The sequence below is a fragment of the Caloenas nicobarica genome, chromosome 2, assembly GCF_036013445.1.
Source record: "Caloenas nicobarica isolate bCalNic1 chromosome 2, bCalNic1.hap1, whole genome shotgun sequence".
Taxonomy (NCBI): Eukaryota; Metazoa; Chordata; class Aves; order Columbiformes; family Columbidae; genus Caloenas; species Caloenas nicobarica.
The window spans coordinates 63,161,812-63,179,967 of NC_088246.1; the positions used below are offsets into that span (position 1 = coordinate 63,161,812).

Genomic DNA, 18,156 nt, shown 5'->3' on the forward strand with positions numbered 1-18,156 from the left:
TACGGGATTTTTTTTTTTAAAGCTATCAGTCTGAATGAGACAAGAAAACTTGTGTTAGTGTCGCTGGACAAGTGGAACACAAAACTGAGTAGCAAATGGTTCTGCTTTCATTTCTGAAACTTTAGTCAAATCACAGACCTACAACCTAAATAAACCATGCTAGCTTTGGCTCCAAACATGCCACGATCACATAATTAGGCCTTGACTTACAGAGGTGCAGATGACGTAAATTCTTAACTACAGTGGACAGAGAGACTTTCGTCTCTGAACAGCTGCCTTTCCTTCTACATCTCTGACGAAGATATTTTAGAACACTAAGAAACTGATCACTGTAATTATATTCCTAAAACTTTCAGTTAAAAGAGACTGAGAAAGGTGCACACTTACTTTGCAGAAAGGCCATCTTTCGTCCATCTTATTGTCCATTAAGAAAGCAGTTAAAAAAAAAAAGGAATGGAGAAATAAAAATGAAACCTATGTTAGTTTTTTTTTTCTTTTTGTAGATCAACAACACAAACAACGTATGAGAAATACCGCTTGTCTTCCTTACTTTCTGTCCTGTGGATCCAAAGCACAGAAAATAACACTGTTGACTGGATAATGTCGCCGAAAAAAGAGTCTGGATAGGAAGAAATAAAACAAGTTTTAGGAACAATAAAGATGCTTTAAATTACCAATAAACGGACCTGAAAAAGAAATCACATTTATTCTAAATTTTATTATGATGATATATTCTTTTTGCTATCTCTGAGTGACTTTGAAAGCCACCTGAACTGCTCCAACCAAATAAATCCATATTTAGAATTAGTAACATCTGACCCTCGAGCTAAGATAAATAAGTATGAAATATATATTTTCTAAAAAATGGCCATTTAGATACTATGTCACTGGTAAATACAAGTTCTTTGAACTTGTGAACAATTTGATTAAAGTTTCAAAATATAAGCACTCCTAGTCATCATTATTGAAGGTTTTGCCCTTGATCTGCTATAAATGCTTACAGACCCCACGGAATTAAGAAGTCTACCACTTCTTTTTTTTTTTTAACCCATAATGAAATCATGTTGTCTCTCCTTTGTTATGGTCAGTTTTCAAATCTAAAGACATTGTGGTAGCCTTACTAGTGTTCAGTACGAAGTAAATATAAATTAACTTTTTATCATAGTATTTTACAGGCTATCCAAAGCACTATTTCAAATACTGGAGATACACAGTGTCTGCTTAGGCCAACTCTGTTCAGTGACACTGGTGAAAGCTACTGCGAACATCAATTATTTCACCGAATATGTTGAACATCAAATGCTGGCAAAGCCATTACTTTCCCTTTTTATTATACTCTGAGACGGAGACCGCAGACCATAATTAAGAAAATCAAATCAACAGCAGCCAATCCCTTTTGCTTACTTTCTTTGATTATCTGTCAATGTGATTCCCTGCGCAGACACCTTGAAATGGACAACAGTTGAGATGGGAGAGGGATCTTGCACCAGTGTCAGGCTCAAGGCTTTCTGTACTGCCTGGTAGCCCGTGAGGGACTCCATCTCCACTGAATTCAGGTACCAAACATTACATGCTGTAATGAAAGAGAGGAAAGACTTTGAGAGGTCACCACCTAACAGCAAGCAAATGGGTATCTTCTGAACAAACAAACAAAATGTAAATTTTCTACTCTTGTAAACCAAACAGGAAAGATTGGCAGCAAACTACCAAACCTTCTACATGTGCCTCACCTTGTCCCACTGTTTCTCCATAATTTAAGACTAGAATTTCAGAGGCCAGAGGCCTTTTGACGTCCCTTTGTTTTTAACGCCTTTACATTCAACCAATAACTGCATTTATATATTGCCCACAGCACCTGAACTTAAAAAAATACAAGACAGCAGCAGAGGGGCCACTCACAGGTACTATTAGGTTGGTGCAAAAGTAATTGCAGTTTTGGCTGTGAATTTTAAATCATTATAAGTAGTCTCAAACACATTTTTATTAATCAAAAAAGGAACCATTACAATCAACACATTTTTGCCAACAAGAAATATGTTTGTTTAGTCCTGTAGCATAAAAATCCATGCTTCGGGATTCAACAAACCCTTGAAAGCATCTTCTGCATCCTGCTGGCTGTGGAAGCGTTTTCCCTGCAAAAAGTTCTCAAGATGCTTGAAGAAGTGGTTATCGGCAAGAGGTCAGGTGAACATGGCAGATGAGGCCAAACTTCGTAGCCCAGTTGTTCAACTTTTGAAGTGTTGGTTGTGTGACATGCAATTGGGCATTGTGACCATGACCTTTGTCTGGTGCAAATTTGGCTTTGGGACGTGCTTTGGAGGTTCTTCTCGGTCAAACCACTGAGCTGGGCGTCACTGGTTGTCGTATAAAATCAGCAATCTGATCAAGAAATGGTTCATTACTGTTGCGTAGAATAAGAGAAGACAATGCTTCAAAGCAAGAATTTTTTTGATTTTTGGTCAGCTCAAGAGGCATCCACTTACTGAGCTTTTTCACCTTTCCACATGCTGAATGACCACAGAACGGTCTAACATTGAGTTCTTCGGCAACTTCTCATGTAGTTGTAAGAAGATCAGGTTTGATAATTGCTCTCCATTGGTCATTGTCAACTTCTGATGGCTGACCACTACACGGCTTGTCTTCAAGGCTCTTGTCTCCTTTGCGAAACTTCTTGAACCACCACTGCACTGTATGTTCGTTAGCAGTTCCTGGGCCAAATGTGTTGTTGATGTTGTGAGTTGTCTTCACTGCTTTATGACCCATTTTGAACTCGAACAAGAAAACTGCTCATATTAGCTTTTTTGTCTAACATAATTTCAATAGACTAAAATACATATCAAATAAACAGCAAGTAATAAGTCATTAGCAAAAAAAAAAGGCGAGAAAAGTGCATTAAAATGCTGTATAACATAACCACATTTATTTAAGCATGTATTCTAATATTGAACAGCAAATTTCAATAATGAAAAAAACGCAATTCCTTTTGTACCAACCTAATAATATTTTTACCTGGTCACCTATCAAATCTGCAGCAAGCACTAGGAAAAGAAGTACTAATAAGAAATGCCTAATGGCTTCAAGGTTGGTGCCATCGTGAGGGTTTTGCCTCTTATGACAATGGAACATTATTTTACGAATATAACCTGTTAGGGAGGGATGGAATCCACATGTCTGGAAGAGGCAATGAAATCTTTGGCAGTAGGCTGGCCAAACTGGAGAGGCAGACTTTAAACTGATGAACTCGGGGGGTGGGGTCCAAAGTGGTGATGCTCATGCCATCACATCCAACTGGGGAATAAGCCAGGCCAACCAGAGCAGTGACAAATATTCCACAGCTGCCTCCCAAGATGAGAACCAGAAGGCCAACCACCTCAAGGGCACACATGGATGCAGTGGATCCCTCTGCATCCCTCATGAGAAACCCGCATGCCTGAGTACTTCTCTGAAGTGTCTATACACCAACGCACATAGCATGGGGAATAAACAGGAAGAATTAGAGATCTATGTGCATTCACAGGGCCATGATGTCATTGCTGTTACAGAGATATGGTGGAGCAGTTCACATGACTGGAATGTTGTCATGGAAGGCTATGTACTTTTTAGGAAAGACAGGCCAGCAAGGTGAGATGGAGGAGTTGCACTTCACGTGAGAGAGCAACTTGAATGTCTTGAACTCTGCCTGGGGGTATGAGGAATGAGTTGAGTCATTACAGGTAAAAATTAAGGTTCAAGCTAACAAGGGGGACACTGTCGTGGGTGTTTACTACAGGCCACCTGATCAGGAAGAGGATGTTGATGAGGCTTTTTACAGACAGCTGGAAGTAGCCTTACAATCACATGCCCTGGTTCTCATGGGAGACTTCAATCACCCTGACATGTACTGGGTAGGCAACATAGCTAAGAATGCACAGTCCAGGAGGCTCCTACAGATGACAACTTTTTGACACACGTGGTGGAGAAGCCAATGAGGTGCTGCTGGACCCTGTCCTAACAAACCAAGAAGAACTGGTTGGAGATGTGAGAGTTGGGGGCAAACTTGGTTGCAGTGACCATGAGATGATGGAGTTCAGGATCCTGCGTGGAGGAAGCAGGGCAAAAAGTAGGACTAAAACCATGGACTTCAACAGGGCGAACTTTGGCCTCTTCAAGGTCCTGCTTAGAAGAATCCCACTGGCTAGGGCTCTAGAAGGTAGGGGGGTCCAAGAGGACTGGGTAATATTGAAACATCACTTCCTCCAAGATCAAGACCAATGCATCCCTATGAGGAAGAAATCAAATAAAAGGAGTAAGAGGCCAGCATGGATGAGTAAGGAACTCCAGTCAAAACTCAGGTGGAAGAAGGATGTTTATGTAATGTGGAAAAAGGGACAGACCACCTGGGAGGAATACAAGGAGGCTGTTAGAGTATGCAGGAATGTCGTGAGGAAGGCCAAGCTCCACTTGGAATTAAATCTGGCCAGGGATGTCAAGGACAACAAGAAGGGCTTCTTCAAGTACATCAGCAGCAAAAGGAAGGTTAGGGAAAATGTAGGTCCGCTGCTGAATGAGGTGGGTGTCCTGGTGACAGAAGACACAGAGAAAGCAGAGTTACTGAATGCCCTCTTCACTTCTGTCTTTACTGCTAAGACTGGCCCTCAGGAATCTCAGACCCTAGAGATAGGAGAGAAAGTCTGGAGAATGGAAGACTTTCCTTTGGTTGAGGAGGATCGGGTTAGAGATCATTTAAACAAACTGGACATCCACAGATTCATGGGCCCTGATGGGATGCACCCACGAGTGCTGAGAGACTTGGCAGATGTTGTTGCTAAGCCACTCTCCAATCATTTTGGAAGGTCTTGGGTAACAGGAGAGGTGCCTGAGGACGGGAAGAAAGCCAACGTCACTCCAGTCTTCAAAAAGGGTGAGAAGGACAACCCAGGAAACTACAGGCCAGTCAGCCTCACCTCAACCCCTGGAAAGGTGATGGAACAGCTCATTCTGGATGTCATCTCCAAGCATGTGGAGGAAAAGAAGCTTATCAGGAGTAGTCAACATGGATTCACCACGGGGAAATCATGTTTGACCCACCTGATAGCCTTCTAAGATGGTTTGACTGGCTGGGTAGACAAGGGGAGAGCAGTGGTTGTCTACCTTGACTTCAGCAAGGCTTTTGACACCATCTCTCACAACATCCTCATACGCAACCTCAGGAAGTACGGGCAGAATGAATGCATGGTGAGATGGATCATGAACTGGATGGATGGCAGAGCTCAGAGGGTTGTGATCAATGGTGCAGAGTCTGGTTGGAGGCCTGTAGTTAGTGGGGTTCCCCAGGGGTCAGTATTAGGTCCAGTCCTGTTCAACCTATTCATAAATGACCTGGATGAAGAGACTGAGCACACCCTCATCAACTTTTGTGATCATACCAAACTGGGTGGAAGGGATGACACACCAGAAGGCTGTGCTACCAATAAGAGAGGCTGGAGCCTGGACAGGCTGGATGACCGGGCAGAGAAGAACCTGATGAAATTCAACAAAGGCAAGTGTAGGGTCCTGCACCTGGGGAGGAGTAACCCCAGGCACCAGTACAAGTTAGCAGTGGACTTGCTGGAAAGCAGCATTTCAGAGAAGGACCTGGGAGTTCTGGTCAACAACAGGTTGACCTTGAGTCAGCAATGTGCCCTTGTGGCCAAGAAGGCCAACAGTATCCTGGGGTGCGTTAAGAAAAGTGTGACCAGCAGGTCGAGGGAGGCTATCCTCCCCCTCTGCTCTGCCCTGGTGAGGCCACATCTTGAGTACCGCATCCAGTTCTGGGCTCCCCGGTTTAAGAAGGACAAGGAATTACTGGAGGGCGTCTAGTGGAGGGCTACAAATATGAATGGGGGTCTGGAGCACTTTTCTTATGAGGAGAGATTGAGAGAACTGGGTCTGTTCAGAAGACTGAGAGGGGATCTTATTTATGCTTATAAATATCTCAAGGGTGGGTATCAAGAGAATGAGACCAGACCCTTTTCAGTGGTGCCCAATGATAGGATGAGTGGCACCGGGTACAGACTGAAGCACAGGAGGTTCCATCTGAACATGAGGAGAAACATTTTTACTTTGAGGGTGACAGAGCACTGGACCAGGCTGCCCAGAGAGGTTGCAGAGTCTCTTTCTCTGGATGCATTCCTGTGTGATTTGCTCTAAGTAAACCTGCTTTAGGAGATGGGTTGGACTAGATGATCTCCAGAGGTCCCTTTCAGCCCCAAACATTCTGTGATTCTGTGATTCACATGCTTAATTACTTTGAGACTCTGGTATAAAGTCAAATTTACAAGCAGATTAAGAACATTTCTGAAGCTGAAAAGCCCTCTTAGTCTCACTCTACAGCACAAGCAAGAATGATTAAACACATTCATAGCTAAACACTGGTACCAACAGACTTTGTGTTTTGGTAAAAACATTTGTGTAGGTATCCAGGACAGAATTTACAATTCTGACAGCTGACACATGCAAATTACCATGCTAATATTTCATTCATTTAGCAGTTTAACTTGGCTTTCCAACCTTCCTATAAAAGCAAAGTTTAAATTAAATTTAATAGCTTCTCTTTTCATATGGTGCTTCTGTAATCTGACTAAAGCTTTCTCCTGTGACTACCTACATAAAATAAAGCTAGATACTGGCACTTTCAAAAGAACCAAGCAATCGTAACAGTTAAAGACTGCCTAAGTCTCAATTACATACGAGTTTGTTTTGGAATCAAAACATAAGTTTGATTCCAGCATGAGGAACTTCAGCCCAGTAACTTCCAAGCTCTGGAGTCTCTCAGTGAAAGAAGCAATTTCAGAGATTTGAATTGTGTGAAATTTCCCAAATGTATTTGCACATTGGTTTGATATTTTCCATAACCTTTGTTTGAATCAATTACTATACAATTCATGCAGAGAGGGATTTAAGACTACAAATGGCAAGTTCAGTGAGGCCTTCCTTGCTTAACAGCTTTCTGTAATGTGTATTCAAAATTGTGAATAACATTCCAAACCATAAGCTCTCTTCTCCTCACATCATTACTGTGCATGTTTGGTATGGATCTAAAGTTTTTCATCATCCTGTCAGCCTTTCCCATCACAGGCAGCTCGCCTTGTTTCACAGTCACGCTCCTCACCACTTCCGAGACTCAGATGAAGGGTTTCCCTTGCTCTTCTGCCACATATTGCAGTGCTGTCAACAGACTATGTTTTGTTTCTAAATGAAATAGCCAAGCATTTTGTCTAGATGGCCCTCAGTGTGATAGTTCAAAAGCTGTCACCAAATAAAGTGGGTCCCTTCTGTAGCACAAAAAAATAATAAATGGAACTTTTTTCAAAAGTGTTGGAAAGTGTAAAAATGTCAGCTTAAAAGGAGATTACAGGAAAAGACAGTAATGAGAAAGGCTGAAAAGATTTCTCATTTAAGAACATCATGCATGGTCTGATGGGGTATCGAATGGCAGCAATCCCACAGAAACCATACTCAAGGCTAGAACAAAAGGAAAACATCTATATCTATGTCTTCTGTGCAATGCAATTGCCCTGTGATGTTGCTGCTCGTCTCCCACAGGTAGCATTTTGTGGTCACATCCGTGGTACCACCAACGGCTACAAAATGTGGCCATTTTGAGTAACCCCTGCTGCTTTTAGACTGTGAATGTGCTTTATTCACAATGCTTAGTCCCTTGACTGTATTAGTGGAAACATCTAGGAAGAACCAGGTTTTATTTGGGGCAGAAAATTTTGCTGCTGAACAGGAAGGTTAATAAAGCAAGGTTTGTTCTAGGGAAAAGCCACTTATCTGTATAGTTCCTAGTCTTCATTTGTCACTCTCTAAGAAGCAAAGGATTTCTGGTCAGCTTCTGCATTTAGACAATGGCTGGAAATGCTCATTAGGTTATTCAGACATCTATAAAAAATGATCATCCTAGGAAAAGACATCTTCATGGGTTTTTTTGTTTGTGGAGTAGAAGAGTGAGGTATAAGGCAGGGCAGAGAAAAAGTGCATCTGCTTTGATGGAACTGCAGGTGCTCACACAAGCTCAGATAGCTGGAAAAGAAACAATTTATATGGTTTGGGTCTGCACTTCTATGTTGAACCCCACAACTTGAATGTCACTATGACTGGAGAGGGACCTCTGAAACACAGAAAATCAGTGGGAAATGATGTATCGAGGCAAAAAAAAACCCCCAACCTTTGAGGATCATTCCTAGCGCATTTATCTCTTCAGGTTCCAAACCTTGTTTAAAACTAAAACCAACAGCAACAAAATCAGGAAAAAAAGAAGCGTACTAAGTTCCCCAAATAATCCACGATGTGACAGCCCCCATAAGGAGCTATCTAACTACTGCCTCAACTGAAGTAAGAATTATTCCTTTTTCTTCGAAAAGCATTGCCTGAGCAAGGAAAAACAAATGTTTCTCAAAAGACAACACATGCCCCTTTTGCTGGGTTTTCAAAAGGGAAAATTCTACAAAAATTTGTTCTTGGCTTTTTCCCTGTTAGCCACAAACACTACCCGCACTGGCAGACAGAAAAGCCAACGTGCTGAGTCCTGGCACTGCCTTGCAAAGGCTTGCCATTGCCTCAGCCACACATTCCTGCTTGATTACTGCACTCAAAGTGGTACTTCAAATTTTTAAGTCAAAGTAGACTGCTGCACAAGTAAGAAGCAACACTCTCACTCTCCAAAGCTCCTCAGCTTGGCAACTGCCCCCTTCAGAAGTGCCGTAAAATGGATGAGGGCCATGAGGCAGCATTCTTATAAAGGCATGCTTGTCCACAACCCTCCTGCTTGTGACTCCAGTGGTAGGCTAAACTCAAAGGACAGTGACAAATGTATTCTCCTGCTCTAATGTGACTAATCGGGTGGACAGATAAATCCTGGGAAGAATGCATAACAGCCTGAAAACCAGGGACCATGGGAGGGTGCACACAGAATACCCTGGGTATGCCCACTGGACATGGGAATGACAAAGTGGCTGCCTTTCTACTAAGGACAGGCTTCAGATTACGAAAGGGTACTCAGAGCATCGTGTCCAATCATCATCGGTTAGGATGCTATCACATTTTTTCAGACAAGCTATTTCACTAGCTGTCTCTGGGTCAGCTGCACACAAGCAAAGCAGATGAGAAGCAGAGCACATCTCTACACAGCTGCTGCAAATACCTCTGTTTGAGAGTGATATAGATGAAACCAATGCACGGCACCACATCACTTGGAGGTCATCTTATCAGGGTTCTTCTGTCACATCAATAAGCTCACAGTAAGACAACTTAACTTGCCAAAATGTATGCTGCAGTATGCATGACAATCCATAAAACAGCATCCAATGGAAAAAGATACTGGACATTTCCCAATAACATGCAGCATCAAGTGAAGCACAGGGCAATGCTTTTTAATTTTTTTTTTTTTCAGATTGATGGGATAGAAAGCATTTTCCAGTGGTACTGTTGAGCCCTATGCTGAGAATTTAGCCCTACTGAACACCTTCCTTAGTTGATTTTTGCAGGCCTCAGACATAATCCATGAACCACTGCAAGCACATGTTGAAAATATCTTTTTTAAGTTCATCAGTTATGAAAGCAATATCACCACTTAAAAATGGCTGGGCTTGAACCAACCTGTGAGTACCTCATATTCTCATGGGAGACACAAGTAGAAAGCAAATACAGAGTGGTAGAACTTAGGAGCTGGTTGCAGAAAACAGAAAGAACTTGGTACAGATCCTCACAGTGTCCTTTACACTTCTACACAGCACTCTAAATTAACTGCTCCCTTAAACATCCTTCAGTCCAGTCTAAGCTTCAGCTTCTCCCAGTCTGTGAGATACAAAATTTGGCGGCAGTGAAATGCAAGGGAAAAAGTTTAACAAACCTGCACCCTGTTTGAGAAGCTCCGCTGCTGAATTTGCTGCAGTTTGCGGAGATGTTTCTGCTATCTCCTCCAAGGGATCTGCAAACAGAAAGCACTGTCTTGTTTGGACTTGAATCGACAAATCAATGCACATGGTCAAGTATGAGTTTAGCTTTTGTAATCGCGATCTTGTTTACTGGACAACTCTTGGCCAAAAACATCTTGTATCTGCAGCTATAATCATTCCTGTGGTTTCTGTGCTGCATCAGTTTTTTTGCCTCCAGTGCTGCAGAAGGGATGCTCAACCTTTATTTCCTGACAGTAAGAGACGTAACTTACATACCATATCTTGCAGGGACACACATGATGTCACATAAAACAATACTAATAGCTATATTCCCACGTTACAACCTCGAATTTTTTTAATTATCTCATTTAATTTGTATTTTACTCTAACTTAGGCACAAAGACTTTGTGATTCTATGATGAAATCCATTATTTGTATTTCAATTCAGAAAGTGACAACATAATCCTTCTTTCTTCATACTTATGTAGAAAACAAACATCTGAAGTATTAAGAACTCAGTAGAATGCTTGCCTCCCAATCTTCTGTTAAAATTAGTGAGAAAACTGTCCATCAGTATGTTATTCTCTTCCTATTAGCAAAGACCAGCCACCAACTGCATGAAGTTTAACAAGGGCAAGTGCCACATTTTGCACCTGGGACACAGCAACCCTGGCTGTACATACAGACTGGGGACTAAGAGGCTGGAAAGCAGCTCTGCAGAGAGGGATCTGGGGGTTCTGGTTGATGGCAAGTTGAACATGGGCCAGCAGTGTGCTGGCAGCCAAGAGGGCCAACCGTGTCCTGGGATACATCAAGCACAGCATTGCCAGCCGGGCAGGGAGGTGATTGTCCCGCTCTGCTCTGCACTGGTGCGGCCTCATCTGGAGCACTGCGTGCAGTTCTGGGCGCCACAGGATCAAAAGGATATAAAGCTACTGGAGAGTGTCCAGAAGAGGGCTACAAAGTTGGTGAAGGGTTTGGAGGGGAAGCCGTATGGGGAGCAGCTAAAGTCACTGGGTTTGTTCAGCCTGGAGGAGACTGAGGGGAGACCTCATGGCGGCTCCAGCTTCCTCACAAGGGGAGGAGGAGGGGCAGGTGCTGATCTCTTCTCTCTGACAACCAGTGACAGAACCTGAGGACATGGCAGGAAGATGTGCCAGGGAAGGTTTAGATTGGACGTTAGGAAAAGGTTCTTCCCCCAGAGGGTGCTGGAGCACTGGAACAGGCTCCCCAGGGAGGTGTCACAGCCCCAAGCCTGACAGTGTTCAAGCAGAGACTGGACAAGGCCCTCAGACACATGGTGTGAACTGTGGGGTTGTCCTGTGCAGGGACAGGAGTTGGCCTCAACGATCCTTGTGGGTCCCTTCTAACTCAGGACATTCTATGATTCTATTTTGGTTATATAAATGCATGTAAAAAGATCTCACTCACTGCTGCATTTAACATGATTCCTGCTGCCTTTGAATACATCCAGATGAGGAAAAGAGCAGTAGTGTGACACTATTAATACGTTTAGAGTTATCCACGTGCTTTAAATAACTCCATGCACTGTGTCTAGTATCAGTAACCACAGAAGATCATCTTAAAATGCATGATTCAAAAATAAATCCAAAATAAAATTTCACTGTGGTATGTTTTTTCAGGACAAGGCAAATTTTCAGTCCTGTACCTCTGCCAGAAGAGAAGGAGCTTTCCATTTTAAGTGACAAAGATAATGAGAAAAAGTCCACCTACCACGCTGGTTTGCCATATAAAAATATCTCTGGTCACATCTACCATAGCATGTTTTTGTGCTAAATGGTTTCATTAATGTACCTGCATAATTCAAATGCTATGTTTGAACACTGACGTATGGCCTTTAACGCAAGTTTAAAGAGTTCAGTAGAAAACCACAAGAGTGTTTAACATTTCAATACTACATCTGGTGTTAACTTCATGCGGGAGACTAACAGACAACTGAATTATGGGGCAAGCGTAGCTTTTGCTGTTGTCTCAGAGTGGTTTACAAAACTACCACAACCAAAATTAGAACTACAGTCCCATGATGCAGCACAGGCTTTTCGATCATTTACTTAAACAATATTTGGACCTATGTAAGTTGCTGCTTCCTTTCTGCTGGTGTCACACCCAGGGCACCTTCTGTCCTTTACCTACTTGTCTTCCCTTTTGCTACCTAGACCTGAATGAGTGGTTACATCTAACCATACATGGGCATAATTTCATGTCTGAGAAGTACATTTGTCTTCCTACATGCTAGATTACTGTGATTTCCATGACACATGTTTATGACTGGAATATCACAGTACGAGTCTGCTCACAACTACAGCTTGAGTAAGAGCCATCAGCAGTACTGAAGAACCACTTTTAAAACACAGTTTCCTTCTCTGTGCATTCTTGCTTAGATCTCGACTTCTGACATGTTCACCTGCCTTTAGACACTGGCACTTTGACGAAGAACTTGGTTGGGTGTATCTCTTCCGAACTTTAAAAAGCATACCTCTGTCTGGGATAAGGAGCTTGCAGGGCAATGCCAGTGGAGTGATGGAATGTTGATACACCAGAGCTGTCAAACTTCCTGTGGTCAGAAGAGTAACAAGACACACATGGTTAACTTGGTGAACAACACGAATGCTTAACAGCTATGTTGGCCTTTAAGTATTTTACAGACCAAGGGGCCTCCCCTTAACCCCACTATTTAAAAATATTCTCTTGGCACCTAAGCCAAGACCTTCTTCAGTCAGCTTTAGTGTATTCATGTTTCCCAGCACTGTCACAGTTGGATATACTTGAACTCATTAATCACAATCATATGCTCCCTTCCCCTACTTAAAGACACTGCTTAAATACTAACCTAAATGGCTTTGCTTCAAATGGAGAAAGCACAAAAAATGACAAAACAAATGACGTATGGAAGTCAGTAAATTCCTTTTGACGCTCTTAACTTCTGCTGCATTATATGTAGTAAAATCTTATGAAGATGGTGCACAAGACGTTGATGCTATGTGATGAGGCAGAGAACGAGCGAGGAATTCTGCCTCTTACTCACCTAGTCTCCACTGTCTAGTCCTTTGTCTACATGCACCTCCATTTTGTGCTTATAAAACTATAAAAGACGGTCTAGATAAAACCTTCGTTCAATGCGGCAGTGATGTACATAGCATTCTCTATTAAATTATTATTTTCTATTCAAAGTCACTTTTGTCATTTGGACTTAGCTTAATTAAAATAATTAAACATTGGTCATTCCTGATGTTAGCATGTGAGATCATCCTCTAAGGAGTGAGAGAAAGGCATCATATTCATTGGTCTGTTTGTATAAAAAGCCAACCTTTGATCCTGTTTACTAACAAACACTGAACATTATAATCATGCATTCGAGAAAAATCACAATTCAACCAAATTCAACCTCATTTTTACAGCCCATCAAAAATTGATCTGAAATGGAAAGATGACCCAGTTCTGCAACAATCTTACAAAAACGCAAAGACCAATTGATACTACTAGTCTTTCACTGTGTCATCCATAGAGGTGTGTGATAGTGCCTGCCCACCTACTTTTAGAAGCAGTGTTGAGGCTGTAGACATTGAAAGATGAGGAGATGCTCAAACTAAATCATTAGTAGAGCTACATATGTGCCATAAACAGCTACTTCAAGATCAAGGTAGGACAGGGTGAAAAATTCTGATTTGAAACAGGTCTCATGTCAAACAGTGACAAAATTCAATCCACCTTTAAATAAGACTTCTCATTTTACACTTGTTCATTTTATGGTAAATGAGACAACCCATTCACAGGTGTATTGGGTGTATGTGAGAAGGCTCGTAGCAGCGGGTGCAAGGGCTGCAGGGTGACCTCTGTGGGAAGAGGCCAGGGACACAGTCAGCTCCAGACCCACTGCGGGGCACTGCTGAGCCACAGGTGGGATGCCTCCGGGAAAGAAAACCTAGGAAAGGACAGAAAAGGCTGTACAGAGACAAGAAGGGAACAAAAAAGGTGGGACATAGCAGAGGGAGCACCAGAGTTAGAGAAGGAGGTGCTCCAGCCATCCAAGTTGACATACCCTATCCAGCAGCCTGTGGAGGACCTCACACTGGAGCAGAGGGACATTTCCTGAAGGAACTGTGGCCCATGGAGAGTACATGCTGGAGCAGATTTTTTTCCTGAAGGATGGCAGCCCATGTGGGAAGCCCACACCTCAGCAGGGAAAAAGTGGGAGAGGAACCAAGCAGCAGAGAGGAACTGCTCTGTAACAACCATATGCCCCTCACCCCTTCTTGCCCTGTCTGGGGGAAGCAGTGAAGTTCATCTCAGGAAAAGTGGAAGGAAGAGTGGGGGTTTTTTAAAAATATTTGTCTTTGTTTCTCGCTACCTGAATATTGATTTTAATTGGCAAAAAAATTTCCCCAAGTCGAGTCTCTTGTCCATGGCAATAACTGGTTAGCTACCTCCCTGTCTTTATCTCAACCCATGAGCTTTCTCATCTTATTTTCCCCTCCTGCCCCACTGAGGAGGGCAAATGAGTGAGCAGGTAGGTAGGTGTTCTGCTGTTTGCCACAACAGGTAATGTGCTTTCATCTTATCGCATTAGGTAGGCTGATAGAGCATAATGTACTTTGTGAATATCCCACTCTGGTGCCATTTTAGCCAGCCAGTGTATAGAGTATAACTACATAGTGCAGGACAAAATAAGGCAAAGGTCTTGAATCAATAAGGCACACCACAGTCATCTAGCTCAGCTGCCTGCAGCAGCACTGGCAGTGGCAGACAAGCCTGACTGCTTGATGCTTGGTCATGTGCATCCATGCTAGAGTGCCCTGCACATACACTTAAGGTAAATGTGTACAAGGCTCCTATAACCTTAGAATGGGTTTCTACGGAAACCATCAGGACTTGAGCAAAGTATTATCTCCCTTTCCACGCCGTTCAAGTCTATAAAACAGCTCTGGCAAAAGCAAACAGCCTCCATTTTCTGTGCCCCTGTGATACACAGTACTTACCAAAATATGGTTCATTTGGGCATCCTTTCAAGCGCACTCCCTTGTGAGTGCATTCAATCAGAAAATGCCTTACAAGTTCATTTGACAAATCTCCAACTGTGTTGAAAAAAGAAAAAGAAAGCTCATGAAGAGAAGCAATGAACAGACAACAGTCTCACAAATTAGCAGTTCTTTATGAAACAGTTTTCCACATTACCACCAAATGTTTTATATGCAGCATGTAAAGAATACATCAGACCTGCTCTGATGCAGGTTTCAATCTGTAGTTAAAAGGGCATTTTTCAAAAAAAAAACAAACAAGCAAACAGCTCACTTTAGACAATCAGTGGAAAAGGTTTTAAAATCATAAGTGACTGACATTCAAATATACACTCATGTCCAAAATATCCAAGCACGGTCCCAACTACAGACAACGAACAGAAATCTGGAAAATGGTTAGAAATTCTGATGCACTTCCCCATCAGAAAAACGTGTATCTGATATGACAATGGAGTAAAAGTATAATCAAGTAACTCAAGTTTTTAGTGACAGTTCTGCTTACAGAACTTTTCCGGATTAAAATAACAGAAGATTTAGTTACACAAAGGTAATGATGCCAAGTCTCTCAGTGAATTTTTAAGTATTAAATTGTTTGCAGTTTTACACTAAGCCTTTGCTCCTGAAAACAAACAACTACATGAAACATTCAGGTTTCACTACCTTTTTAGAGGCAGTTTTTTATCTCTCAGGAATCTAGGACAAACCAAAATTGTTAAGTTGGATGTAATGAGGAGATTCAAAGTCCAAGAGGCATATAAAAATTCCCTTGAGATTTAGCATTCTTTTAAACATACACATACGTATGTATACATATAATAAAGACGACTTAATTATTTCTTGAAAGACTAGTTCAGAGTATTTCACACCTGACTATAAACTGAATCTTTCTCCAAGTAATTAAAGGGTTATTTCATAGCAACAGAACAAAGCTAACCAACCATTCAAACCTCAACAAAAGAGCCACAAACACAAATGCTCCCTCTGACTCTGATCTATCAGCCACAGTCCAGGAAACACGACATGAAGTTTGATTTTCAGCCTGATACAGATGAACACATTAATCTGGATGGTAGAAACTTCTGTGCAAGCAAATATTGCAAAGATCACCTTCTCAAACAACTAACTCTTTGCTGTTATGCTCTCACGGTATTAAAAATAAATTACTTCAAGGGTATGTGGTAAGGGGAAGCCTGGAACAAGAAACCCTGCAGGAGACAACAAATTTGCAAAGTGTAAGAATGCTACAGTCTCAACAGGAATTTTCTCTTACTATCACTTGCCTGTGGCACAACTAACATAAAATGACTCTTGAAGGCTAGTAGAGTTTGAAATTTCATGCCTTCCTGGACTTCACTGGTCTGATGATAAAAAAAGATTACTAAAAACACCTACAGCCACTCTCCATTTGCCTCCTTGGTGTTGCTATCACCATCCCAGTGCACCCCCGTTGTCTTAATTATGTAAGACATTGCAGTCTCAAGATACCAGATTAAGTGTATATAATTCGAAAGTGTTATTGTAATAGAGGTGCACTGCTAACCTTGACCCAGCATAAGTATGAAATCTTTAAAAAAACCCCACAAACCACCACCAAACCACCCACAACAGCCAACCAACCAACCAACAACAGACAAAACCACACTTCCATAACCATGACACTAAGAATCACTGCTTTCCTGTGATCTCAGTTGCTTACCTCGCCAGGCAGCATGTACTAATGAAACATAATAAGATGTGTAAAAGGAAAACAGCAGCAAGGAAAACCACCCCACTAACCTTGCAGTAGCACAAATGGAGCCAACTTTCCCTAGGATAACCTCAGATTTATATCTAGTGTAAAACTGTCTCAAAACAAAACCCTGAGGTAAAAAATATTTAACTTTCCAGCCAAATGAAAGCTTTACATGGTGGTATGTGGATGAGATGCAGACTTCTGATTTCTATGGAGGACCCATTACAGAGACTAGTTTTCTGTTGGGTTGATAAGGTACAATATATGCACAGCCACAATGAACATACATTTATAAGCCATGGTTAACCTACGTAAAGTACAACGAACATCTTATCCAGTCTCATTTAACAAGGTACCAAATGGAGCCTGTAATTCAAGTTGCATTTACTAGAAGAGGGGAGATTCCTCCAGATTATTACCCAGTAAGAAGGACTACTTTGTATGGCTTGCTAAGTAAAGGATAGAAGGCATACAGTACCTTTCTTGTTTAACTGCAGCACAGAAGGAGGTGGTGTAGCAACTTTCATTGCTAGCCCATAGGCTCCCCGGAAAGAATGACTGTCTCGAACAATGAATGACCCAGGTTCCTTGTCCTTGAGAACAGCAATGGCTGCAATGGATTCCAGGAAAGAGAGAAAAAAACAGTTCCAGAGCAATGCAGACACCCAAAAAGCACAGAAGTGCAAATCTATAATTAAGAGGAGACAGAAGGAACTGAGATTCTTTTCTCTGTCTCCATTGCTGTAGAACAGAATACAATCAAGCATATTCGGGCGATCTGAATGAAAACATCTTATGCAAATCTCACAGATACTTATTTCAAGAGAAGCCTGATTTTTAAACTGAGAAGGATGTGCAGGTCCTACCAGGATTCCTACAACCAGTGCAAGAACAAGTTGATTCCTGCTTACATTTTGTCAACTTGTTAGAGGCATGACAGAGAGCACAGCCCTCTGCAATTTCCAGGCTGACTAAACAGCACTGTTTTCCGATGCAGCTTCAACAGGTGGAACAGATCTGTTTTCGTCCACCACCAAGTTTCTGTCCCTGAAAAGTAGTCTCACTCCCCTAGTAATTTTAAAGGAAGGGAAAGGATGTAACTGAATATTTGCTCTTTGACTGTCCAGGCACTGAAATAATTTACATCTATACCCCGTGATCTCTGCTGTAAGTGTTATATGAAGTCCTTCCCAGGAGGAACCATTTGCAGGGAAACTGGTCTTGCTTTGCATGAATCTACTGCAGACTTTGAAATCCAGTAGCCAAAAATCTTAAACTCACTTTGAAAAAAGGCAAAAGGCTTATCTAATGATTGTTCTTCATTTGACCTTAAACCCTTAGCACTTTGTCTTTCTTTTTTTTTTCTCCAATAAACTTTTTGGAAATACTTGTGTTTGTTTCCAGAATTTCTTATGATCACCAAGCCTTCAAAGAAACCCCAGAAAAAGCTCAGATTTGACCCTGGAGTCCT

At 41.9% G+C, this 18,156-nt stretch overlaps 1 protein-coding gene across 11 annotated transcripts in view; it reads right to left on the reverse strand.

The window, feature by feature from the left end:
• TNS3 (tensin 3) overlaps positions 1-18,156 on the reverse strand; it is a 232,857-nt gene that overhangs the window by 4,472 nt on the left and 210,229 nt on the right. For all 11 annotated transcript variants that reach the window (XM_065627357.1, XM_065627356.1, XM_065627355.1 and 8 more), the window contains 7 exons: positions 17,164-17,295; positions 14,915-15,010; positions 12,415-12,492; positions 9,872-9,949; positions 1,405-1,573; positions 551-619; positions 388-414 (listed from right to left, as the gene is read on the reverse strand). In XM_065627357.1, coding sequence (XP_065483429.1) covers positions 388-414; positions 551-619; positions 1,405-1,573; positions 9,872-9,949; positions 12,415-12,492; positions 14,915-15,010; positions 17,164-17,295 — 649 coding nt within the window. The remainder of the gene's footprint in view (positions 1-387; positions 415-550; positions 620-1,404; positions 1,574-9,871; positions 9,950-12,414; positions 12,493-14,914; positions 15,011-17,163; positions 17,296-18,156) is intronic.